Source organism: Octodon degus, unplaced genomic scaffold (genome assembly GCF_000260255.1).
Source record: "Octodon degus isolate 3935 unplaced genomic scaffold, OctDeg1.0 scaffold00079, whole genome shotgun sequence".
NCBI lineage: Eukaryota > Metazoa > Chordata > Mammalia > Rodentia > Octodontidae > Octodon > Octodon degus.
In genome coordinates, this window is record NW_004524655.1 from 5,408,858 (window position 1) to 5,418,325 (window position 9,468).

The window sequence follows — 9,468 nt, forward strand, 5'->3', positions numbered from 1 at the left end:
AAAAAAAAAAAGAGAATGTGGTTTCTAAATTAGCACATGGATTTGTCCAGCATAGTTCTGGGTAGGATTAAGGATGGCTCACTCTGGGTGTGAATGCTGCCTGCCTGAAGGAATGTAAGGGACAGAAAGGGGGTCATTGCTGGGTGCTTGCTACTTGCTTGCTCACTGCTTCTCTGCAACGCCCCTCTGTTGTGGCTCCCTGCCTTGGAACCAGCTGACTATGGACTGAAACCTCCACAAACCATGAGCTACAATAAACCTTTCCTCCTTTAAAAAAATTTTAAAAAGGATGAGAAGGCACTTTTGGTGTGATGAGAAAGTGAGGTGACATTCTAGATGGCCAGAAAAGTGCATTGTGAAGTATTGAGGCTGACAGGGACACAGGGAAGGAGTGAGAACTAGCAGGCAAGGTTGCATCATGCACAGCCATTCATGTGACAATTGGGGCATGGTTTCAGGAGCACCACCAAGCCACTGGGCCCTTTTTATTTTTGGAAGTTCCAGTAGCTGCCCCTCTTCCCTGACCGAGCCTTGACTGCAGTGTGCCCCTGCCCTAGATGACTCCGTGAGGGCTGAAAGGCAACGCTTTGTACTCTAGTACTTACACTGGTGATCAACCGGCTTCCTGGAGACAAGAGCAGCAGAGGACACAGTCCTATCCTTCCTTCTGGGAGCTTCCTGTCAGGGGTGGGAGGGAATCAAACAGGCAGTCTCTACACAAGGGTAGAGGGCCAGCAGGGTAACACACACAGCACTGAGTGCACACAGCAAAGGGACACCCTTCCCGAGCTGAGACAGCCGTGAGAAGTCTTCCTGGAAGAAAGCACATTTTCAGATCAATGAAAACTTGAAGGTATTTCGGGAACACTGTATTAGTCCACGTACTCCGCGGAATCAGGTACCACTTGCTGATAGAGTGAAGGCTTTGTGTTTATGTATCCTGGGCTCCTCACAGATGAGGGAGTAGGTGCTAGCACTAGACCCATTTTGTAGAGGATAAAAGTGGGTTCAGAGATCTAATCAAAGATGCCCCAATGGGCTAGGCAGTAAAAGTAGAATTCAAACCCAGAGAGTCACACTAGATAATTTACAGTGAGGAGTTCCAAGAAAAAGGCACAGCAAAGTCCCCGAGAACAGAAAGGGCACAGTGAGGCAGGGAACTTGTAGGAGGCAGCGTACAAGGTGTCCAGAGAGTGAGACTGGGGCCAGGTCAGAGAAAGCTTTACTAAGTAGCCCAGTAGTGGAGGTTGAGCTTTATCTCAGAGACACTGGTCGTGAGCTAAGGCATAAAATTGTAGGCACAGTGACAGAATTGAAAAATGTGGGAGGAACTGAGTGCCCTGATGCCTTGGAGGACACATCATTCAAAGTTATGTATTATGAACAAAATGGAAAACCTCTAAACAGTGTGAAGGGGAGATGGCATGGTTATATTTGTCCTGTAAATTCTCCTCTCTACCAGGAGAATGTATGCACAAAATGATAAGGGGGTGAGGAAGAAGAGAACCAACATGAGTTAATTGCCTACTCTGCCCCGGCAGTAAGCTCCGTATTCTGCACCCATAACATAACCAGTCTTTACCTCTGAGATGTAAGAACTATTATCTCCCATTTTACAGGTGAGAAAACTGTGTCTACACAATCAGAAGTAGGAAGGGAAGGGGAACAGATAAAAATAGGCTCATTTAACAGGAAAAATGTTTCAGATCCATAGAGTTACATCCCCGCTCAGTGAAAGCAAGATCATAAGTTGAAGAGTAGCTGGGAGGGTTAAGAAGGACCTCACTAAGCGAAAGGTGTGTAAGTCACATCTCCAGTGGCAGCCAGGAGGGTGAAAGGAGGGAATCTGATTCCTCTTCCTCTTTCTCGCCCAACTTTGTAGGCGCCAAGAAGAGAGAAGTCTCCAGAAGTTCCGCTCTTTTGGCCTTGTCTCAGATTTCCAAAAGGACATAGCAAAGATGAGACAACAAATTTCTGTCATGAAAGGAGACGCAGAAGAAATCGCTGACCACTGGTAAAGGTCCTGAGAACCAGTAAGGGTGGTCCCTGAGAGTGTGTGGGGAGTTACTATTACTAGGTCACAGTTTATTGCATTGTCCTTTGAGGCGTAGAAAAGCATCACCCTCCAACTATCCACGGCCCTCAAGAGGGGGCACCAAACAGTCTAAATCCAGAGCACATTCAGACAAGAATTCATCCATTTATGAGCCACAGATACCCTAACTTGTTATGTTCTCCATATTTTCCTTATGCTTAATTCTGATATATGAATAAGGAGAACTAACTTGCTGGCCCCAGGGGAAAAGCAGACAGAGCACCCCAACCTGCAACTTCCTGCAGGTTCTAAGTTCTAGAAGGTGGTCTCTACATTTCCCTAGCAATTTAATTCCTCAAGAATACACCCCCAAGCAGACATACCCAAGAAACACCGAAGGGTGAAGACAAATAAAAAAGAGTGTCCTTTTTTTGTGTTACATATTTTAATAATTTTATGGAGAAAGAAGTAGCAATGAGATAGTTTCAAAACAAGTTAGTAGTACAGTTACAATAATTAATACATTGCCTATTATTGTCTTTGTAGTTGTTCCTAGTACAAAAACGTAGACATGATATCTCAGCTGAACATTACTAGTTCAAAACTTTCTTCTCATTGAACTAAGAGAAAGTAACTATATATTTATGCTGTTTTGTATATACAGATATATATTTTTCCCATTACAAAATTGACCATTTATATCCCCTTTTTTGTTTACTTATGTCAGAGATGTATATTCTATTGCCCTTCATATATTATAGGTGCGTAAGTAATACAATATAGTCCAGTAGTCTATGATAGTAGTGGGTATAATAGTAGTGGGTTATCCACAAGATGGGCAGAATCAGAAGTTGTTGACTTAAGCCTTTTACAGCTCAGCATATTAATATGGCTTTACTTTTGTTTTCTTTTTTTTTGGGGGGGGGGGAATCGGGGATTGAACTCCCACCCTTGTGCTTGCCAGGCAAGTGCTTATTCTACTGAGCCATCTCCCCAGCCCTGCCTTTACTTTTTATACCTCGATTTTATACTTTTCTGCTGGATGGTTAAGACCAACATAAAGCAAAAAATGTAACTTTTGTATTTGACAAGGTCAGTCAAATCCCCCCAAGCTTACCCTGAAACCCTGTACAGCAGTTTGTAGATCTTTTGTTATTGTCAGCCATGTGGTTGAATCCTGGCCATTGCTTGACCAATTTGCTCTCTGAGAAAGCCTGAGAATGTTTTCTCTCCATGTGACTCTCCTTAAGCACATTCTGCTTTGTTGATCACTTTCCTCTGTAGCCCCATAATCTCCTTGATCAAAAAATTTGGGACACCACTGAGTCACAGGAAAAAACAGTATCCTTTTTGGTGTCACCCTGTGCAGCAGAGTGACCATAGTTAACACTCCTATGCTGGATATTTCAAAGTAATGAGAAGATTCTGACTGTTCACTACAAAGAAATGTTTGATGGATATGCTAAATATCCTGGTTTCTGGGCCAGCCAAACAGCTCAGCAGATTAAAGTGCCTGCAAGCCGGCACAGGGGCGGGGGAGGGGGGGTTTGATCCCCAGGCCTGCCATGCTGGCCCTGCCCCTGGGGCACACTGAGATGGCAATTGAGACTGGGCATGGTGGTACACACCTGTAATCCCTGCTTTTGGGAGGTTGTAAACAGGCGGAGTCCAATCTAGTAGTGAGACCCTGAACACCCTGTAGACCCTTCCCTAAAATACAAAAAAAAAAAAAAAAATCCTGGTTGGATAGGCACATGTCATGTGTGTGCACTGAAGTGCCACACTTCACCCCTTAAATATGCACAGTTATGTCCTATCAATTAAAAGTAAAATAAAACCTTTAAGAAATAAAATATACACTGGGGTAGAGGTGAAGCTCAGTGATAGAGAGCTTGTTGAGTAAGTGCAAAGCCTTCAGTTTGATCCTGAACACTACACAGAAAAAGAAAAGAAAATTCACACCAACCCCCCCCCAAAAAAAATCATAAATTGAGAGACTACTGGATGGTAGGCACTACTACCCTAAATACATTTGTTTTTGTTTGTTTGTTTTTTAATGAATTTAGGACAGGGTTTACAGGGTCTACAGGGTTACACTACATAGATCAGATGCCTAGTGATCCTCCTGTTTTCAGCCTCCCAAGAGCCGGAATTACAGGCATGTGCCACCTCACCCAGTCTCAATTACTGTCTCAGTGTGCCCTTGGGGCAGGGCTGGTAAGGCAGGCCTGGGGATTGAATCCCCTGGCCCCTGTGCCTGCTTGCAGGTGCTTCAGTCTGCTGAGCTATTTGGCTGACCCCTACTACCCTAAATAAATTTATTTTTGGTTTGGTTTGGTTTTTGAGACAGGGTCTTGTGATATAGTTCAGATTGGCTCTGAACTCACTTTGTAGCCCAGGCTGGCTTCAAACTCATAGTGATCCTCCTGCCTCAACCTCCTGAGCACTAGGATTACAGGTGTGCACCACCATGCCCAGCTACCCTAAATAAATTGAATGAGCCATTTTATTCCTCCCCTTCAACCCTAGAAGGCCCATGTTAACCACAATTCACAGATAAGGAAACTGAAACATGGGGAAGTCAATTCACGTGTCCAAGGTCACCCCACTAGGAAGTGGGGAGCTCAGGATGATCAGGCCCTGTCCTGCCCTAGTCACTGTGCTCACTGGCAATAGAGAGCTGGAGTCTGGTGAGCTGCAACATCACAGACCTCATGCCAGCAGGGTGACCAAAGCATCCAAGGACAAGAGAAGAAAATGCAAAGGTGCACCCAGATTCCCTCCCCTGACGCTAGCAACAGCCAGCTCCCTGGGGATTAGTGCAGTTGTAGGGCCTTCACTGACTTTACACTCCTAGGGCAGCACTTTCTCACAAGCTGGCTTATGTGAGGCTCCCAGGAGGGACACCCCAGAGAGCAGTGAGCCTTTCTCAAATCCTCTCTCCTCTTCCTTTTCACCATGCAGGGGATCTAACTCAGGCCATTATTACAATAAGCCACATCCCCAGCCCTTTCTTAATTATAAGCCAGGGCCTTACTAAGTCACCAAATTGCCAGGGCTGGGCTCAAACCTGCAACCCTCCTGCCTCAGGCTTCCTACATGCTTTCTCTTCTTGTTGAGGGAAGTAAAGAAGGGAGGGTGAGAGTTATAAAGTAGTTCACACAGAGGTGTCACAGTGGGAAATTAATGCCGATCCACCCACAGTTGGAGTCAGCCCACATTTCTTGTGCTGGAATTTCTGGCATCATTATGGGGGGTGCAATTGCCCTCCATAGTAACATTAAAATTAAATCAAATGAGCCACAGCCTAGCAGCAATGATGCTGAGCTGTAGCTCCTCATTCATCCTTTCAAATTATAACCACTGAGCATCTACTACAAATTAGGCACAGTTCTGGCACTTGATGCTGAACAACTCAGGCTAAATTCCTGTCCTCATGGGGATTCCATTCTATTCTAAGAGACATGAATATATACACCATAAGGGCTGGCCTGATAGCTCAGCAGACTAGAGCACCTGCTTAGGAAGAGCATAGTGGCCAGGGTTTGATCCCCGGCGTGCAGTGCCGGCCCCACCCGAAGGGCACACTGAGATGGTGATTGAGACTGAGCATGGTGGTACGCACCTGTAATCCCAGCACTTGGGCGGCTGAAAACAGGAGAATCACTAGGAGTCTGATCTCCATAGTGAGACCCTCTAGACTCTGTAGACCTTGTCCTAAATATAGAAAAAAAATGTGTATATATACCATAATACTCATGTTTCTCAGCACTGAAATACACAAGCCATGGACCAAACTTATTCATTATCAGAGAGATGGAACATACACACGCACACACGCACACACACATACACCCCTTCCCCCCCCCTCACTTGCATCTTGGAAGTATGTGACCCTCACTGGCACCCTGGAAGGCCTCCCTGAGCATTTCCATGACTAACCTGGCTGGAGGAACCCTCAGAAGAGAAGCTTCAAGGGTTCAAGCCCTGATCCTGCATGTCATGCTGGCCCTGCCCCCAGGGGGTGCCATGAAGGCTATGAAGTCTAGGCATGGTGGTGCTTGCCCGTAATCCCAGCACTGGGGAGCTGAAAACAAGAGGATTACTGTGAGTCCAAGCTGCATAACAAGATCCTGTACCAAATACATAAATGAGACAGACAGACAGACAGACAGACAGAGAGAGAGAGAGAGAGAGAGATTTTTCTCTCCTTTTCTCTACCTTTTCCCATTGATCTAAAACCTGTAAATTCATCCCTTGAAAGCATTCACTTGGTTCATTTGTCTTGCTTTAGCTTTTCCAACCCCTAAACAATAAAGACTTGCCTGATCTGTGGGACTGTTAGCAAGTTACAATGGAGGTAAGGCCCCAGACAGAGGATCAGGCTGCCCTGGACTATCCCACAGCTAGTAGAAAAGAGAAGATAGAGAAGGAGGATCTGGGGGGCCCAACTTCCCCTCCTAGTACCTCTCTAACTGGCCCTCTGCACTTCCATCGAAGGTATTTTGATCTGTTGTCCAAACTCCCTGAGGATCTGAAGAACTACCGCCCTGCCAAAAAGATCCTGGTCAAACTCCAGAAGTTTGGGGAGAACCTTGACCTGAGGGTCCGGCCCCATGTTCTCCTGAAGGTGCTGCAGGATCTGAGGGTCTGGGAACTGTGCTCGCCAGATATCGCTGTGGCTGTTGAGGTAACCGTCAGCCCCTCCCTCTCACAATGCCTCGAGTGCTCTTGTTCAATCACTTCCTTACATCCAGGCATTGTTTAGAAAAATGGGAGCATCACACACAAAAGATATAGAGACCCCACATCCCATGATGCTCAAATTTAATAGAAGAATGACACATGACCTTGGTAGTTCACCTCCAACTCCACAGAATGTTAGATTCTATGTAAATGGTGCCCTTTGAACCTGAGAAGCTTTGGAAAAACATAAAGAAATAGATAAACATCAGGAGCTCTCCAAATCTGGTTCTGAAAGTACAGTCCTTGGGCCAGCAGCAGGGACCTCACTCAAGTGATGTGAGAAAGGCACAATCTCAGGCTCCAGACTGTATCTGCCAGTTCAGGATTGGCATTTTGATGGGATCCTAGGTGTGTTGCATGAACAATAAAATTTGAAATGCTCTGGTATGAAGTAAATTAACAAGAGACCAAGTTGCTAGGGCAACAGAGGAAGTGCTTTTTGTTGTTTGTTATTTTAATTTTTTGTTTTGTTTTTGCAGTTCTGGGGATTGAACCCAGGACCTTTGCACTGAGCTAACCTCCAGGCTCTTTGATTCTTTATTTAAAGACAGGGTGTCTCTAAGTTGTCAAATTGCCCAGATAGGACTTGAAATTCTGGTCCTCCTGCATCAGTCCCCCACATACACAACCATTTCCCACTAGAAGGTGATTGTTTTTCAAACCCAGACCAGAATGATGAGAAGTTAATCATATAGAGAAGAGGAGAGAACAGGTCAGGAAGCAGAGCAAAAGCCCTAAAGTAGGACAGGATTTCACTTGCTGAGGGAACTCATAAGGCAGTCAATGAGTGTGGCAGGGAGCTAGCAAGGGGGTGCCTGGTGCCAAGAGCACTAGAGGGGTCATTCTGTGCAGGTCTATGAAAACCAGGGTAAAGATGTAGGTCTCTGTCCCCAGGGTGCTGAGGAGCCATTGAATGGCTTTCAGGAGTCATTGCCATCACTACTGGAAGTTTCTGGAGCTTGACTCCCTTAGGGCATCAAAGCCATCAGCAGTAAGGGCTCTACAGCATGGATTAACAGGTGCTCCTGCACTTGATTAACTTTATCAGATGCCCCATGTACCTTTAATCAGGTCTTCAAAGTCTACAAAGAAAGAAGTGACTCAAATGGTGAATTTCTCCCACTGGACTGACTTTGGGGATCTTGGCCATTGCATACCAGATTGGCCCTTCCACAGGGTGACTTTGGATTGTGTGTGTCAGAACAAAGTAACAAATGGGGACAGGATGACCCTGTGACAAATTGAGAGGTCCAGAATAGATGTTCCATATCCTGTCACCCTCTTTGAAGAGAGACTCTGGTGGGCTCAGCCAACACCAACTCAAGGGTACCTCCCATCTTGCACTGACCAGTTGTGGATTTTGACTTCTACTTGCCACTTCCAAGGGTGCAGAAAGGAGGTGGTCCTTGGGGGGCGGGTAAGAGGAAGAGGACACGGAAGCTTCCTCATTCTTTGAGGTACATTCTCAGCCCTGAGTAATGAATAAAACTTAGCACTCTCCTCTCCAAGGGGAACATTATAGAAATCCTGATAAGGTGGACATGGGGGTCTCTGAATCTAAAATCTATAGGAAACAATATGTTTTACATGTCTTAAACTCTTTCTTGGAAAGCAAGCTCAGAGCTGTCATCAATTCTCGAAGAGCTCTATGAACAAATGGCTTTTTAAAAAGAGATTAGGGAGTAGAAAAGAAAAGGAATGTATTCAGCTGAATTGTCCTACCCTTCTCAGATAGCAATAAAGAGAGGCTTAAAATGCCCAAGAAACTGGTCCCTTCTCCCAGACCAGCTCAGCCTGACAACAGCTGATGCTGAATCATCAGGGGCCCCTGAGTCTCAGACACAAATCTTCTAGGATCTTGAAGGAAAGTGGGTGACGAGGACAGAAGCTATCTCTTAAACTAAATTCTGAGACTTCCACTGTGTTTAACTCACAGTTCGTGCGAGAACACATCATTCACATGCCTCGTGAGGATTACATCACCTGGTTGCAAGGCCGGATCAGTATGACCATCCGATCACAAGTACCCTGATGTAGTCTGGGCCTGGGTCAACCAGCTGTCCCAGCAGAGGAGGGCAAGCCAACAGCACGTTCCTGTGTCCCACCTGTGTTCTTGCTTCCTGCCTGCTCTTCTTGATGCTTGTTATGATACAGTAAGATCAACTGGAGACTGATTCCCAAAAACATTCTAGAGAGTCTCTGGAGTGGCTCTCTGCTGCCCCCATGGACCTGCCTCAACCTCCCAGTCTCTGTTCATTGCTCCCGCCTGACACTACCTACTTCTCCAGATTCCTTCACTCATTCTTTTTTCATGCATTCTGGATAATAAAGTTGAGGTCCATGTTTAATGTGTGGCTGGGAAAGGTTTGGAGCTAGAGTATTCAGATTCTAATAATAACAATATTTACCACTTATTGAGCTTTTATTATGCAATTGACCCAGCCTGGGTACTTTGCCTATATATGACTATTTATATCTCACGGTAACTTGGTTAAGTGGGTACCGATGATATCCCCATTTCACACAGTTAGAACTAGCATATATTGGTCAGCATTATAAAATCTGTCATTGATGGATGGATGGATGGATGGATGGATGGATGGATGGATGGATAGATGAGATGGATGGATAGATGAGATGGATGGATGGGATGGGACGGATGGATTGGATGGGATGGGATGGGATGG

General features: G+C 45.5%; 1 protein-coding gene across 1 annotated transcript in view; it reads left to right on the forward strand.

The window, feature by feature from the left end:
* Ccdc60 (coiled-coil domain containing 60) overlaps positions 1-9,011 on the forward strand; it is a 112,531-nt gene extending 103,520 nt beyond the window's left edge. Inside the window, exons 12-14 of the mRNA XM_023720933.1 lie at positions 1,883-2,014; positions 6,536-6,725; positions 8,718-9,011. Coding sequence (XP_023576701.1) covers positions 1,883-2,014; positions 6,536-6,725; positions 8,718-8,813 — 418 coding nt within the window. The 3' untranslated portion in view covers positions 8,814-9,011. The remainder of the gene's footprint in view (positions 1-1,882; positions 2,015-6,535; positions 6,726-8,717) is intronic.
* Positions 9,012-9,468: the final 457 nt, after the last annotated feature.